The sequence below is a fragment of the Onychomys torridus genome, chromosome 15, assembly GCF_903995425.1.
Source record: "Onychomys torridus chromosome 15, mOncTor1.1, whole genome shotgun sequence".
NCBI classification, from domain to species: domain Eukaryota; kingdom Metazoa; phylum Chordata; class Mammalia; order Rodentia; family Cricetidae; genus Onychomys; species Onychomys torridus.
The window spans coordinates 28,887,504-28,905,839 of NC_050457.1; the positions used below are offsets into that span (position 1 = coordinate 28,887,504).

General features: G+C 37.9%; 1 protein-coding gene across 2 annotated transcripts in view; it reads right to left on the bottom strand.

Annotated features, from left to right (window-relative positions):
* Rnf180 (ring finger protein 180) overlaps window positions 1-18,336 on the bottom strand; it is a 171,046-nt gene that overhangs the window by 28,877 nt on the left and 123,833 nt on the right. For both annotated transcript variants that reach the window (XM_036207450.1, XM_036207451.1), the window contains exon 7: window positions 6,930-7,055. In XM_036207450.1, the coding sequence (XP_036063343.1) occupies window positions 6,930-7,055 (126 nt within the window). The remainder of the gene's footprint in view (window positions 1-6,929; window positions 7,056-18,336) is intronic.

The following is an 18,336-nucleotide window of genomic DNA, read 5'->3' on the forward strand; positions in this document are numbered from 1 at the left end:
TAACGATAATAATAAAATTGTCGTATTGAAAGCTCCCAATGACTTAATTAAAAATTTAATCAAGTTGTTAAGTAGGAAGTAATTATCTCATATTCATTATATCTCTCTAAAACAACAGTTCAGAAATAATCTTAAAACTCAATGATACTGTAAAATAAATATTGGTGGAAAGTGGATTATCACTTGAAAAGATTTGAACCTTTTGCAAATACAATATAAGAGGGAGCTCTGGGATAAAGGTTAACAAGAAAACTAAAAAGCAAAATGTAAATAGGAGAAAAAACCTAAGTGATTATTTTTTTGTGATCTTGGCATGAGAAAGAAGTTTTAAAATTAAATTCTACAGTATAAATAATCAAATAAAATGGATTTAATTATATCAAAGTCAAGAATTTTTACAATGAAGGATACTACATACAACTTTTTAATATAGATGATAAAATGCTTTAATAAATTTGTAGTGTCTATATCCAATGAGGAACATTAAAATTGATAGTAAGTAAAATGTAAAATAAAAAGCATAAGAAACCCTGGAAAATCGAGGATGGTAGAAGCCTGATTAGAAAGATAAACAAAATAGCTGTGAAGAGATGTCCAAAGATGAAAGTACACTTTAACAGATCTCAAAATGTTAGAGATCATGAAGTGCAAACACTGCTAACAAGAAGGCTGCAACTGTCAACAGCTCTCGTTTGCCATAGTTCTCGGCTCTTCCAAATGCTAACGAGAACTGGCTAGCCTGGCCGGCGCACACATTTGCACAGGAAGATTCAAACTCTATGATCCAGACTGCTGCTCCTGAGTCCGTACATCAGCAAATATGCTCATGAGCTACGTTAAAATATCCAGGCGAGTGTTATTTGTAGTGGCAGCAGGCTTTGAGTGTTAGCATTCCAGTGAGTGAACACACAGATAAATTTGGCAGATGTACACTTTAACAGAGTCCTTACAAGAAGTCACACATTAGAAACCACCCTAGGGAGGATCTAAACATCTACCAAAACATACAGCGACACACACTTTCTGTAAAATAACTGTGTAAGAAAAGAAAGAACCATTCTTTATAGAAGACTATAAACAAAAATCGTGTCCAACAAGGGGGCATGCATTTCTACTTAGGACCTGAGAAAGCTTTAAAAATGTTCCCATAACACAAACACAGAGCCAGATATAGCTTCCGAGTCCCACAGTCTCTCAAGCAGGCCATGGTGCAGAGACATGGCTCTTGGCTGCTGCCTGTGGGCTGGAGCCAGCCACCAGTACCTTGAGTTAAGCTGAGCCATGCATGGCTGACATGGCAGTTTAAGATTTGTCTCATGCAGTTAGAGAATGCTGCAGGTGCTTGGTAAAGCCAGGTCCAGACACAGAAAACCTCTAAAAAGGTGCAGTATGTTTAAAAATGTGCTTAGATACTGAGGAACCAAAAGAAAATGAGTTCAGACAGTCACAGAAAAAAGATAGTTTAAAACTAATAAAGTTTTTAAAGAGAGGGTAAAGTAATATAAAAAACAAAACAAAACAAACTAAGCCATGTAAAGATGGGAGATACACAGGGTGTCCGGATCCTGTATTGGTGTTTTGTTGACTTTGAACTTTTAAAATGCTAATGTACAAAAAAATAGCTGCTGAGAGACATTAGATTACAGAAACTACTAAAGTAAACCAACCTATATATTTTAAGAATGTCTTAACTTCAAAATGGAAGTCAGAAAAAAACATTGTGTTGGGGGAGAAGTTATGCCTTTGTTTTCACAGGAAAAAAAGTGATGGTTCTCTTCGAAATTAATAAAGATCAGATTTGATTTGGGGAGACCTTCTGAGGATCTTGGCTGTAGACATGAAGGAAAAGTCAAGAAAGACTACAGGACAGGTGATGTATATGCTCATCTCTCTACTATGGGAACAGCTCTGAGAATGGATGAGACATGATAAATCTTGTTGGCTACAAAGTCCTCATGACTTATTATTACATGCCATCCTTTCATATGGCATGGATAGAGGTTTGGTTATACAGTCCAAACAGACTTATAAAGTTGACAGATACTTTTTACCTGTTCAAACATAAAACAAAAAAATTCATTTTTAATTGACTTGTGCACACCACATATTCCATACTTGTGTGAATGTATATATGTTATCTTTAAAAGTTTATGTGTTTTCAGAAGGAAAAAAAAGGACCAAACACCAATGAAGACAAGTAGCCCAGGTGATCCAGCTTCTCAGAATGCCTCTGTTGCAGTTTCTTGAAAATTCTGCATCCAAAACAACTTCAAAATTGCTAGCTGAGATGGTCCAGCGCCACAGACTATCCAGCCAGAACTTCGGATAAGCCCTGCACTTTCCCATCACACTGGGACTGGACAACAGCTAGCTCTCCCAGGACTTGACCATTATCCCAATTTTCTCAGGATCCCCCAAAGATGATGTTGCCCCCAGACAACAGGAGGCAGTCTAGAGAACACAATACCCACATTCTCAAGAGGTGGGGTGGGTAGGTTTTGTTGGTTCAATGGATTATGGATGTTTATTATCATTTGAGGAGGGGGTTGGTTACAAGTTGTTGGTTATGGTCAGGAAAATAACTGAACAAAGATTAGATTCAGGGATCTCTTTCTGAAGGGATAAGAAGGCTATAGAATGATGGGATAAAAGGGTGGATTGTTGCGTCTACTTTTGAACAACCACTAGTCTCAAATATTTTACATTGGTATGGATCTTTATATACTGATAAAAAATTAAGGGTATTTTGTTACACTGTATGTTTCTATTCTTGTTTAAGGTATTGTACCTATGCAGCTCATTTAAAAATGGTATTGTAAAGGTACAGTAATTATTTTAGGATAATTAAGAAATACAGGTTAGTAGTTAGTCATCTATAATAATCAAAATTATAGTCATACTAGGTATGCTTTCAAGGTCAAACAGAGACATATTTTAAATAGAAAATGGTCACTAAACACTTCAAATACCTACAGAATAAGGTATTTAAAATGTTTTAATAACATAAGGCTTTTCATGACAGTGAGACATGTCTGCTCCTGGCAGTACCAATTTACTTTACAAAAAGATGATGGGCTGAAGAACCTCCATATGGAGTTTGCTTTCATTGAGGCACAGTTAGCCATTGGGCAAGAAACTGCCCTTGCCTCAGCTGCTGACAATATGTTGTCCAAACTGGACAAACAGGACACAAAAGAAGGCAACTGCTGAACTTTGCCAAGACAAGGTAGGACAGTCCTTCAAACTTTCCTGCTTCATAAAAAGTCTGTCAGATATTCTAGGTCTGTAGGCTGAAGATGGATGCCCCCACATTGCAGAGGAACCTTGGGTTGACTGTCTAGGAAGCCTGATGTCTCTGCTGCTTCTTAGTTTTGGAAGTTGCTTGCTCTGCACTTCTTGTTTACTCAGGTAATATTACATCCTTCTCAGGTCTTTGATGGAGTTGAAGATGAGACAGTTAAAGTTAGTTTTCCTTATTATCAAATTCAAAAAAGAACTCACAAAAGAAATATAAAGTATATAAGGTTGAGAGACATAAAAGCTTAAATTGTTTAAGAAAGTGTTTTGAGGTCTAAAAAGACAGTCTTAGGATGGTAATACAAGTTTTGATAGAAAATGGTTTAGATATAAAACTTTAAATTCATCAAGTAAGATAGAGTATTTTCTCTGAATATGCCAGATACAAATGGACTTGACATTGTGGAACTATCACATTCTTATGTGATAATTATTCTTATGCTAAATAGTTTTGCTATGTTAGAGGTAAATAAAGCCTTTCCTTTTTATTTAGACAAAAAAGGGGAAATGTTGTGGGATATGTGTACACTGTGTGAAGATATGTTGCTGTGATTCATTTAATAACATCTGAACAGCCATTAGCTAGGCAGGAGGTATAGGCAGGACTTCTGTGCAAAGAAGGAGGAAGTGAGAGATGGACTGAGGTGCGTGAGAGATGCCAGGAGACATGGAAGAAGCAGGATGGTGGTAGGTGATGGAACATAGACTAATGGAACTGGGTTAATTTAAGTTATAACAGCTAGTTAAAAACAAGCCTAAGCTAAGGCCAACCTTTCATAATTAATAATAAGTCTCTGGGTCATTATTTACAAGCTGGTGGCCCAAAAATGCATATTAAAGAAAGCCAGTGAAATGGGCTGGTTATGTGACGAGAAGGGGACAGGAAGCATGGCACAGGTCCAAAGGAAATGAGAGTTTGGCCTAGTGATGACAAGGTGCCAGACCTGGAGGGAGTTGGGCAACTTTCTGCATGCAAGGCTGTAAAGTAGGGAAGAGGCCTATGATAAATCAAGTATAGAGGATCACACCCGGCCAAAGATGTGGGCATTCAGAAAGGAAGAGTGAAATAAGTGAGGAGACAGGTCATATTATTAATGTGTAGGAAGTCATTGCTATTGCCTTTCAGTTCTTTCCAAATTAATTTATGTCTATATTAATATGTATGTATACATGTACATAAAAGTATCTATCTATCTATCTATCTATCTATCTATCTATCTATCTATCTATCCGTCTATCATACTGAATTAAACCTAGTGTGTTTTGTATGTAGGTATGTGCTCTATCTATCTATCTATCTATCTATCTATCTATCTATAGTACTGGGAATAAAACCTAGTATGTTTTGTATGTAGGTAAGTGCTCCACCACAGCCTAAGCACAGTTTATATATTTAAAGGTACCTTTTTCCTCCAATCTATTAAACTTTATCATCGAGCTTTACAAGACGATTCTAAAGTTCATTTGAACGAGTAAAAGGTAAAATATAGGCAATATACTCTTGAAGAGAAACAAGCTGGAATTGGGAATATTAAGAAATAATAATAATTTTAGTATTTGAGAACATACAGTATTGGTACAGAGACAGACAGACAAATAGAACATAATCAAACTCCAGAAATCAACTCAAACACTTGGAAATTTGTATGATAGACTGACGTCCAATCAGTGGAAAAGTGATGAATTATTTTTAATAAGTGGAGGAAGGAAGGATTAGCAAAAACCATAAAAATTGGATCCCTATAAGAAAGAAAAAAATGAATAAAGAGTACCATAAATTCCATAGCTCTTTGAAGCTATTTAGAACATTCAAAGAAAAACATCTTAATGACCCTGGGAATAAAGAATAATTTTAAAAACAGTGAAGAAATCATAAGACACTGAAAGATACCAGAAAGTGAAACACACAAATGAGCTAGATTAAGATAATAGCCATTCACATAATTAATGGAAGAAGTAGTCAACAAATAATATTATAAAGTTCAAAAACCACAATCAATAGCAAACAAGTTTGGAAATAAATCCCTCAAGCAGAAATTCAAGGGCCAATATAAAAGAGCATAAAGCTGTATCAACCTCCATCAATAATCATAATCAACTGGAAATTAGAGCTGGTGAGACGTGAGGATGCAGCTCTGGGGTAGAACACATGCTGAGCATGCACAAGGCCCTGGGTTCCACCACTGGCACCCACGCACGCACGCATGACTACTTGCTAGTCTGGAGTTTCACTCCCAGCAGCTTATATGGCGTTGCAAAACTGTCACTTCAGTTCCAGGAATCCAACTCTCTCTTCTGACTTCCACAGGCACCAAGCACACACATGGTACAAAGACAAAGACACAGACAAAACACGCACATCCATAAAATTCAAAAGTAAACAAAACTGCAAAACTTCCTGTGAGACAATACTTTATAGCTATCAGATGAACAAAATCTAAAAGAATTCTAAAAGATGCCAACAGAGTTGGCGATAAGCCATGCAGTGACCCTGGTGTAGGTGATTAAGTGCAAGATGTGCTTTGCTGGGGCTATCAAGTCTCTCTGGGCACATAACCCAGAGGAGCTCTTACAACACAGGAGAATGGAGGCATTTATAACAGTGCTGCTTGTAACCACAAAACACCAGGCACTCCACTGTTCCTTCACTAGAGGATGGATACATTTGGTATATTTGCAGAACTGGTCACAGTTCAGGAACGAAGCTCTTTTTACTGACATGGGATGGATTTCAGAAACCAAATATTGAGTGACGAAGCCATTTTAGAATTGTTTCAGATAACAAATATATGTATTTGTTATCAATGCAAAAGTGTAAAAACAAGCATAAATAGCACTGATGTTGTATACATATGTATTCTGGCATAAAAATGATAAACATGGGCCACTGAGATGGCTCAGCAGGTAAAGGAACCCAGAGACTGGCATTCCCAGAGTACTGTGCATCTCTGTGAAGCTCTATGCATACAGCTCTGCCCCTTTCTACTTCTCCTTATCTTACGGCACAATTGCAAGATATAAAAACTAAATAAATTTAGTGTGTTAATAAGTGGATTATAAATCTTTTTTCTAGTATTCTGTGCTTTTACCAAATATAGCTTTTGTCAAATTAGGTACCTGTTGAAAAGTCAATTTGTTTTCAATTAAATGTATTTTAACAGATAGGTAAAACATAAAAATTATACATATTAATGGGATACCAAATTATGTAATATTTAAATCAAGTTAAACACATTATCACTGCAAATACCTGTCATTCCTTTATGGTAAAAGCATATAAAATTCTTCCTTGTAGGTCCCTGAACTATATGGCACCTTGGTGTTACCTATCAGCACCACACTGGGCTACTGTACAGCAGAACTTATCTAGAACTGTAACTTAGCCTCATCCATCATTTTTCTCCACTGCTATCTGCAGCTAAAGTCAATTCAATCATGATGTCTCTCCAATTTACTTTTCATGTATAATACTCCTTTTCTGTGTGTGTACTTTCAGAGAGATTATCACCAAAATTCTTGAAAGTGACCAATATGAAATAGAGCTGAAGCAACATCTCGAAGGAGGAAGTAGCTGCAGGGACGTGTGTGGATGGACCCATCAACTGCTTTTGTCTTGGGGTCCGTTTCCTTACCTCCAAACAGATGGAATCCTTTTTTGCAGCTCGGCAAGGGCCACTTCGCAGAGCTGGATTTCTGAAAGCTTTGTTTTATTTTCAGATATTCCTTGGTAAAGAATGTCTTTGTGGCATTGTTCAGTTCTAGAGAAAAAGGAAAGAAACCAGCATTTTAAGCATTAATTTGAATAAAATGTCAAGAATGTGATAGCTTATCATAGGATTTCGTAATAAATTCAGATCTCTTTGAGTCTGTAAATATAAAAATGTATTTAATTTTTAAAACCTCAAATATGTCACCCAGATTTCTATTTGATGCAGCTTTGAAACTATGCTTCCATACAGAATGTGTGTTTACTGAGAAGCATTTGCAGCAGGAGCCATGCCAAGCGATGAGATGGTGCTGCACACCACACAGGCTGTTGTCAAGAAGACCGCAGACTGAGGAACAGAAATAAACAGGTTTCGGAAAAGAACCAAGTCTCACCACTTCAGTAACAGTATCGCCAGAGGGTGACCAGGGCTCGGGGCTGAGAGTGAAAAGAAAATCCATTTCTGATCTTTTTGCTTCATAATGTGTTTAATTCTTTGTAAGGATGTATTGGGCATTTACAGTTTGTACTGTGGCAGATCGGAGCGACCTTTAAAAATGTAAAAATGCATCCTCAATATTTCAGAAGCTCTGCTAATGAGTTAAAAAGGGAATGTTTATTTGCAGTACCCACAGGCCAACCAGAGGCTATCCATGGTCTTCCCTTCAAACAGCAGATAGTCTGAGAGTCACAGAACCACACAAGGGCAGACAGGCATTGCCGGAGTCTGACCTCTCCATGCAGGAGATCTCCTTGGAGAGGGTAGTGCTGACCTGGTAGCCAGTGAGAAACAAACTAGCATCCCCATCAACCCCTGCTCTTACTTTCATCCCCAAATGATGCCATGTAGCACCGGCCCCTCTTTAGTTGCTCTTCTACCTCTGCCTCTAAGCCTCAGTCTACTCTAGTTGTATGTAGTGGTCTCTATTTTCACCTATCACTGCCTTAGCGTGATTCTCAAGAAAGTCATAAGAAAAACGAATTCACAAGTTTACATTAACCACTAAAGGGCAGTGTAAGTGAGGCTATGCATGAAAGTTCCAACTCCAGTCCCTTCCTGAATCTGTACCTGTTGGCCAATAATTCAAGCACATGGGTTAGTAAAAAGGGAATGTTTAGTCTGTATGCTTATGTAAGCTGGGCCTGTTATGGCTCCTGCATTCTTTGTCCCTTGTGTGTTGAAATACTTCAGTGCTCTCAGGGTGGATACCCTTGTGCTGTCTTCTGCAGAAATGCCAGGATGCTTTTTACTAAAGTCCACTCTGTCCACGGCCAACAAACCACCAAGACAGTCAAGACAACTATCTCCTGGTTCAGAGGAGTCATCAGCATCTCTGTGCCATTCACACCCCTGGCAAGGAGAACTCAGAAGCCCCTCCAGGGCTAATGATTTTAATTTGCATAATTTTCCAATAAATCAAGTATCTGATAAGTGATATTGTGTTGACCATTAGGGAAAATGACACAACATTCTAAATTCTCTCATATGTAGACCAAGGTAGTAAGGTCATGAAGATTTCCTGTTTGAGACAATATAAACAAAGCAAAAACAGCATGTAACTCAAGAATTCCTATTATTCCTTCCTCTTCCTCCTGGGAACATTGTAACCAAATTCTAAAATGGTGATGCAGCAGAGATGCCATCACACACTCTCTCTTATTTGAAAACTTATTTGGAAATATAACTGGACTCTGGTAAAAGTGATTTAAGAAATGTAAAAGCCAGCAAGAGCTTTTTCTGGGAGAAGATGTAAAAAGTAACATCAATAATGGCGCCGATGTTACTCCTCTTCTGGGCCTGAAGGTGCTCAAAAGGCAGTGTGCTTTTTAAAAAGCAGTGCAGTGGAATACTTAGATAACATATTCAGGGTAAACAAGTGAAGAAAGCATGAATAGAGAAATTATTATCATCTGCAAGCTATATGGCAATTGTACCTATACATGCACCTGCATGCCTACAGCATGATATTGTGAGACTGATCATTTTGAATGTTTTTTTATATGCTACACTTGTTCAGAAAGACATGTAGACAAGAGAAGACCAGGAAAACATTACTGCAATTATTGCTGGGCCATGTAAGATCTGGGCTTAATGTTTTTTAACTGTGGGGCTCTCTATCAACCACTGAGCTGCTTTTAATATCTACTTCTCACCTAATCTCCAGCAAAAATCTGGTCTGTGATCTGCTATGTGCCTGGTACTTTGATGATGTATTTAGGGATAGAGATTAATTGAATCTAATTCTGTCTAAAGGACTCTGTATTAGATCCATGCTTTAAAAAAGCCTGGCTAGGTGTCAAAGTCACTAAGACACTGCTAAAAAGGCACATTCATCCAGACAGTGTGGGTCAGCACTGCTGTGTATGTGGGCTATAAGTCTGTTCTCTCTAACAAGCTCCTTGAATGATTCTGAATCACAGCTAGAGTGGACAGCCACTGGGGAAAATGACCTTAAATCCTTTTTGGTTGTAATACTATTTAGATGTAGTAAGTCTTATCTTACACTTCTATAAACCTGAGTAGTACCCTTCCTTACCCAGAGAAGATATGTATGTGTGTGTGTGTGTGTGTGTGTGTGTGTGTGTGTGTGTGTATTGTTTCATCTCAGTGGCATTTAGGCTTGAAAATTCAGGCATCAGAAACAAATAGAACATCCAACATTACATCTCTTAAAATAACCTTCAAGAAACACCAAGAACAAGCAGGAGGCAGGAGAGAGGGGACAAGCCATCTGTATTCCTTTCAGCTGCTACTATGTACTGGACAGATAGCACATGCTTCTTTTTTTCTCACTTAAGCAGAATGGCATCTTACTTATTTATTGTGTGAGTTTCAGAGGGGTGTGATGCATTTATCTAAGTTATTCTTATATCATAAAAACTCAAGAGTCCGATATTGGGGTAAAAGTCTGATAGATCCAGAGAGTGGCAGAGGAACGATCAGCTGACCCTAATTCTCCACACCTACCAGATTGAGAGGGCCAAGGATTTCTCCAAGCCTCTACCTATATTTTCCTGTGCTCCCCATCTGGGCCTTCCAAACCCTCTATGGCTAATTAAGGTCAGCCAATGACTGAATCTACCCTCTGATTCAACGTAAAATTTATTAACAACCTTGGATTGTTGCTAGGGGTGCATGTCTGCCATAGCTTGGGCGTGAGGGTTAGGAGTAGGCTTTCTTCTGCTGCTACATGGGTCCTGAAGATTGCACTCAAGGCATAAAGCTCCTTTACCTGGAGCTTACTGGCCTGCCTGGCTGACCAATCAGCCAATCAGTGAACTCTAGGTTCAAGGAGGGACCCTGTCTCAAAAGCAAAGTGGGCAGCAATTGAAACCATGCAAAAAATTAACCAGTAGCCTATATGCACACACACAAATGATAAATTTGACAGTTAAGATAAAGGAATTATCTTTTCCTTGATATATTTGAGGCCTGTATATAACCATAATTTACATTATTACAGGGCCATTACTATCAGGTTTCATTAACAATAAGGAAGGGACAATGGGACAATTATATATGTAATAGAGTAATTTTGGAGCATAGATTATATCAATATGTACTTTTTTTTTTTTTTTTTTGAAACAGAGTCTTACTGTGGTAGACCTGTCTGGCCTGGAACTCACTGTATGGGCCAGCCTGGCCTCAAACTCACAAAGCTCTGCTACCTGCTGAGTGCTGGGATTAAAGGCCTGTGCCATACAGCCAGCTTTTCACTTTGATTTCATCTTTAGCCATGGTATTTGGTAACTTTATATTTACGCACCTCATTATTGTTAAGCAAATATTTGTTAAGCACATGTCTAGCATCCTGCTCACTGTAGAAGTGAGAGCTATGCCACTGGCATGGAGCCTGTATTCAACTGTATCAAGTAAAAAGACAATCTCAACGCTACCAGCTAAGGGTTCTCATAGGGCTAATCCAGGGTAATGCCCTGGAATATTATTAATAAATGGAAGAGGGTAAGATTATTACAAGGCAGAGTCTATTAGATAGACCCAGTAGTGTTAGAGTCTAATTTAAAATGCTAAAAGATAGGTGTCCAGGTATCTCGTTCCGATTATTAAAGTCCCTGTTAACCATTTCTAACTTTTTCTCATTATTACAAACCCTTTCCCCCATAATTAATGTCTTAGTTCCATATTATTTGATACATGATTTTTATTTTTGCCAGGAATACAAAGCACAAAGGAACATCTGAGGGACAGGGACACATGTAAAAGTTGTGACAGTAATATGCTACTTCTAGGATTACATGGTTAGGAGGGCCAGTTCCTTCAGGGGAGATACAATTCCCCAGAGGATCCAGTAGCTTCTTTGCATATTATATATTATTCATAGACATTATTTGGTCCCAGGAGATTAATGTATTGAGTACAGATTGCTATGTATGTATATGGATGGACTATACTTTTGTACACATTTGCAAGGTGTAAACAAGAGATGAACTTAGATTCCCAGTAAGTGGTCGCTGGTGTAAGGAGCAGACTTCTAAAGAAATAATTCTCTGCAGCTACAGAGAATTGAGGAGCAATCCTTGTTATTCAATTTGCTTTTGGTTTGTCAATACTGTAAGCAGTGTTTCTATGGATTGCCATCCCTTTGGGGGTCGCACATCGGAAGTCCTGCATATCAGATATTTACATTAGAATGCTTTACAGTAGCAAAATTATAGTTATGAAGTAGCATCTAAGTATTTGATGGTTGGGGGTCACCACAACATGAGGAACTGATTTAAAGGGTCACAACATTAAAAGGCTGTGAATCTTCTGATCCGTAGTCAGACAAGTTATCCATTGTGCCACTGGCCCGGTGCTGAATATACCAGGCTCTGCAGACTACCCATGGAAAACTTTACCTTGGAGGAGGTGGGACTGGGGGGGGGGTGGCTAGAGGTAAGGAGGAGGTAGGACAGGGGAAGCTGTGGTTGGCATGTAAAATGAATAGAAAATCTCTTAATTAAAAAAAAAAAAAGAAGGCTGAGAATCACTGCCTTATGAAGTGTGTTCCTGGAATGTTTTTTTTATTACTTTTTGGGGCATTTAATCCAAATATTTTTCTTTTACTGTCTAACAGTGGAAAGAGTGCAGATGAGTTAAGATGCTATGTCAGGCACATCTGAGATCTCCCCTTCACACAGGAATGAAGAAGAGTTAAGATGTTTGACATAAAGACACACTTCGTTGCAGAGGAATGGACATTCACCAACTGCTGCCAAGCTATTTTCAGGACTTCTGGGTAATAATTATTTGCACCTCTTCAAGAACAGTGAGAAAGTTCCATTTGAAAATGGACTCCAACACTCCTATTCAAATGCATTTTGTATACATTCAAGGCACTTCAAAATGTTGAGTGTGAACAAGGTAGAGAAAGATGATCTGTGGTTAAGATCTAAATTCAATGGGAAGCTACCAGTTTCACTCACATAAAGACACAAGGTAAGATAGAGCAGTCTAATCATGGGGACATTCCTTCAGGCCTTGGGAGTTCTTACTATGTGGTAATTGAAGATCTGCCACTAACTGGGAGTCCTAAGGGATTTGCATGCTGGGAAAAAAGCCAACCCGGACTCTCACTGAATGCTGACAAATCTTAACCTACACATGCTTGCCAAGTCACTCTGAATCTGACTTTCATACCTTTCCATGTGAATCATTCACTTACAATTAAATCTACTGAGGGAAATACTATTATTCTGCAACTCAATAATTTAGCCCAAAGAGATACAAAACAGGCACAAAAATAAGCCCATACCTGCTTTATTTGTCATTTTGTCAAAACAGAGCTACAGAGTTTATATCTTAGTCATCACTGAGGGCAACTTACGCTCAGTGGATTTTTAATATTTAGGAGTTGTTGTTATTAGCAAGATAAACTTTTGTTGAAATTTTGTTCAGTTTGATTACATTTTTTTCCCTTTAGCATTTGGTACCACAATATTTGGTTTTTATAATATAATTAAATGTAATGGTGTGTCAGAATAAAGAAAGAGTTATGATGATATATTTTAACCCTTTAGTTAAGAGACTAAAGGAAAATGTTTTTTTTGTTTTCTTTCTTAATTTTTTAAAACAATTTTTAAATTTAAATATATTTTGATCATATTCTTCTCCTCCCCTACCATCCAACGTTTAGTTCTTTCTGAAAAAATCAAAAACCAAAAACAGAAACCTAGTGCAATCAACAAACCCACACCAATCAAGGAAACAAAACACGACCCAAACAACAATAAACCCTCCAAACTGTAACTAAATAAAATCACCCAGAAAAACTGTGGAGTCCACTATATGTTGGTCAACTGCTCCTGAACATGAGGCCTGCCCTGGAGTGGTTGATGTACCCAATGTCACTCCATCGGAGAAAACTGATTTTCCCTCTCCCAGCAGGTATAAATGACAATTTCTTTGTTAACTTTTACCCTAGTGGCTAGGTTTTCTATTCATTCATTTAAAATATAACAAAATAAAATATAATAATATAAAACAAAAACTATCACATTGAAGTTGAACAACACAAATGAACAGAAGGAAAAAAAGGGTAAGAAAAGGCTACGAGTCAGAGATTCACTCTTTGGCAGACTTGGGAATCTCATAAAACCCTAAGCTGGAAGCCACAATATAAACACAGAGGACCCGGTGCAGACTCACACAGGCCCCACTCACGCTGCCACAGTGTCTCTGAGTTCATATGAGAAAGGACCTTTTTTTCCTGGTGTCCTCCATCCCCTCTAGGTCTTACACTCTTTCCCCCTCCTTTTCTGAGGGGTTCCCTGAGCCTGGAGAGGAGGGGTTTGACAGACACATCCCATGTAGGGCCCAGTACTCCAAGGTCTCTCTCTGCATAATGTCTGGCTGTGGGGCTCTATATCTGTTTCCCATCTGCTGTAGGAGGAAGCTTCTCTGATGATGGCTGAAGAAGACACTAATCTTTGAGTATAGCAGAATATATCAGCACACATTTTATCACTACATTCCACCCCCACCCATGCTGTTTTTAGACCAGAATTATTTGGTTTTATCCTATATAAAGAACTGAAGAAACTAAATATCAAGAAAACAAATAGTCCAATTAAAAAAGGGTACAGATTTAAACAGATAATTCATAATAGAGGAAATTTAGATGGCTGAGAAACAAAGAAATGTTCAACATCCTTAGTCATCAGGGAAATGCAAATCAAAACTTTGAGATTCCATCTTACACTTGTCGGAATGGCTAAGATCAATAACACTATTGACAGTTCGCACTGGAGAGGATGTGGAATAGAGGAACACTCCTCCATTGCTGGTGGGAGTGCAAAATCCTACAGCCACAAAGGATATCAGTGTGGCTGTTCTTCAGGAAGATGGGAACCAATCTGCCTCAAGATCCAGCTACACCACTCTTGGGCATATACCCAAAGGATACTTCATGTTATCAGAGAGCCACTTGCTCAGCCATGTTCACTGCTGCTCTCTTTATAATAGCCATAGACAGGAAACACCTGGATGCCCCTCACCAGAAGAATGGATAAAGAAAATGTAGTATACTTACATAAAGGAAAAATACTTTTTTTTTTATTTTATTTTTTTTTGGTTTTTCGAGACAGGGTTTCTTTGTGTAGCTTTACACCTTTCCTGGAACTTGCTTTGTAGGCCAGGCTGGCCTGGAACTCACAGAGATCCGCCTGCCTCTGCTTCCCCAGTGCTGGGATTAAAGGCATGCGCCACCACTATCCATTGGAAAAATACTTTTTAATGCTACAACATTTAACCAAACATTTTACCTCACACAATTATATTTATTTTGGATTACCACATATTTTGGTAGCTTTGAAAACTTACTTAAGCTTTATTCAGGAATGACCACTTTGCCCAAGATAAAAATGTCAAAAGGAAATCTATCTATTTCAACACTGACAATTATTGAGCTGTTAGAAATCTGCAGACAAAATGCTAAGCACTCATAGTGTTTTTATATTTTGTTGTAAGTTACATTTGAGGACAAGATTTTTGAAATCTATGGACAGGGATTTATTAGTGTTTCCTTGGAGGTGATTAATAGAAAACCTTGGCTTAAGAAAACCCAGAATTCTTTGTCATCTACGTAAGAAGAAATACAACCGTATTCTCCCTCTCACTATTACACGCAGTACTACGAGTTTGTTTGAGATACTTAGTTATTTTAGGTGACCGAGACAAGGTTTCACTGTGTACTCCAGACTGGCCTGGAGCTTGCTATGTAGCCTAGCCTGTCCTGAAACTCACAGTGGTCCTTCTATCTCAGTCTCCCAAATTATGGGTGACCCACAACCTTAGGCTACATTATTATGTAAAATAGTCAAAGTAATACACCTCAAAGGTTAGAAATATCAAGTGGTATAGTAGAAGTCAAGAAAAAAAAAATGGGAAAAATAAACAAAGGGGTGGGGTGTGCATCAGTAGCTGCAGCTCCTTGGGAGCCTCAGGCTGGAGGTTTACTTGAGGTAGAGATAGCCTGGACAATACAGGAGATACCATCTCAAACTGCAGCGGGTGAGCTGTTCTTTCCACCCAGCTCACTCCCAGGAACTGTGTTAAGTCATTTCCGGGCTTTTCTTTTAGGGACAGGTCTCCGTAAGTATGAGCCAATGTTTTTCAGAAATTGGTTTCTAAGCCATTAATAATATTTGAAGTGATCTGGATAAGACTGAATATTTTCCAGCTATCACTTTGGTAAAGTTATAATAGAAGATACAAACTAGAACATCAAATCAAGAAACTCACAGACATATTGCTAAGGATAAGGCTAAAATAAATACTTAACAATTATGTTGGTAAACAAATTCTTTAAGCAGAAAAAAAATATCTCTACTGCTATGTGGACAGAGTAAAATTTATAAAGCTTGTAAAAAGATGACAGAGCTCTGAGAAACCACACTTTAAATACTGTGAATATTTTGTTATTTCTTTTCATAATAAAAATTCATTTCCATATGTTAAAGTTTTAGAAGACAAATCAACAGTCATGCACCCTTCCTGATATAGAATAAATATGGGTTTCAGAGGCAGAGATTACTCTACATGAGATGAATTGAAAGAAATGGAAAAGTAGAGACATGAATATAAGCAAACTGAGAACCACATCAGCATAAGAATTAATAGAGGAGACTTCCTGGTGTAGAATCAGAGAAACTACAAAATGACCTTCCTACAAACTTGTACACAACCAAGACAAATCACAGATGGTCACAGTAAAAGGAGAATATAAAAAGTGTGATTTTCTTTCTTATAAGCTGTACATCCTGAATAGAGTTGAGCAGGACATTAGAAGGTCAGACAGAAACAGGATAATTCAGAATTATTTGGGACTGTCCCAAAAGCTGCAGGATATTGCTGCCCCGCGGCCTAAATTCAAGTATCATCCTTCAATTACTGTGACAACCAAAACACCTCTGATGGAATATCACATTCCCCTTCAACACTTAAAGTCTCAGGTTAGCTTAAATGCTATTTCCTGGCTTGTTGTGAGATTTCCACACATGAGGGAGATAATTAACCCTTTCTATTTCTTTGTATCTACTTATCTTTTCTGAGCTCCACTGAGGCCAGAGTACTGGAACAGAGAGGTCAGGGAGGTAGCCAATAGGGGAAGGTTGGTTGAGAAGACAGAAACATTAGGACAAGGGCAGGAACTTCCCTTAAAATCAAGTGTATTGTGAATGGAGAGGAACAGAAATAGTGAGTGATTTTATAATAGACGTACTGACTCTGTGACCCCCTTCCAATACCTGAGACATTCCCGCATTCTGTGTAAATTACAGGATTTCACAACGCAAACCTTGAGTCTATTAGTTGGAATGCTAGCAAGAAGAGCCTCATTTGCCCTTTTTTGATGTATCTATTTTAAAGTAAGGCTGTTTTTAACTTTGATGAAGTCTAATTTATCTATTTCCTTTGAATGTGTGTGCCCTAGGTGTTGTATCTAAGAAACCACTGTTAAATCAAAGTTCACAAAGATAAAGACATGCTTTCTTCTAAGAATTTATTTTTAGTTTGCCCTACATTTATGGCTTTGTTCTAGAATTAACATATATATGCATATTGGGAGGTAGGAGTCCAATTCAATATTTTCCATACAGGTAAACAGTTGTATGAGAAGCATAGGATAAACCATCATTAAAGATAATTTTTGGTGCTCTTGTAAAAAAATCAATTAACCATGGGTGTGTAGGTTCTTCTTTTTCTTGGGTCTTGTTTTAGTGGTTGCCTACTTTTTAATTCTTTAGTGACTTGAATATACAGTTTAGAGAGGTCACTCTCCCAAGACAATTCTTATCCTCCACTCTCACCTACAATCTGCTCTACTGTTTGTTGTCAACGTGTGAGGCTAAATCTGCCCTGGTTTCAGACTGTGTGGTGCTCTACTACAGGGGCAGTGTGTCCTTATCTTTCTTTGAGACTCACTCTACCTAGACCCTTCTTGGCAGTTTTTTTTTTTTTTCTTGAATGTCTTCTATGGTTGTTTATTTATTTATGTATTTGTTTGTATGTATGTATGTATGTATTATAAATCCATATTCTGGATCTAGCCATCTAGGACAGGGGTTTTGTCGTGCACACCCAATTCCCATGGAGGTCAGAAGAGGGTGCCTGATCACCTGGAACTGGAGTTACAGTGCTTGTGAACTACAATGTGGGTTCTGGTGACTAAATCAAGGTCTTCTGCAAGAGCAACAAGTACTCTTAGCCCACTGAACCACCTTCCCAGCCAAACAGTGGTAAATTTTAGTAAATTTTTAAAAATAAACCCTTCCTCATTTGCTCTATGAACTTAGGTTAATGTGATTTAGAGAAATATTTTCATTAGTTAATGGTTATGCTGGTAGAAGTTATGGATACCAATATCATATCACTACCTCACATGTCCACTTTACTATTTCTTTATTAACATAAAATATTGTTGACTAGCTTTTATACTGTCTTCTATCCTTCACATCTGTGAATTTTTATGTATCAACCATCATTTTTAGGCTCCTTATGTAATCTTTATAATTAGTATGATTTTATCAGTTAAGTTGCTTTTGTTTGTTTTTTGAGACAGAGTCTCCTATGCAGCCTTCGTTGTCCTAGAACTTGTTCTATAGACCAGGCTAGTCTTGAACTCCCAAGATCCTACTCTACCTCCTGAGTGCTGGGATTAAAAGGGTGCATTATCGTGCCTGGTCTGCTAAGTTACTATTAGTTGAAACTTAACAGGAAATCTATAAAACTGCCCTAGTTAATGAGCAAATTTATAATCTCATACAGTAGGAAATCTAAAGCTCGACTTCAGACTTGTTCTTCAAAATACTTCACGTATTTTTCTCAGCTCTGA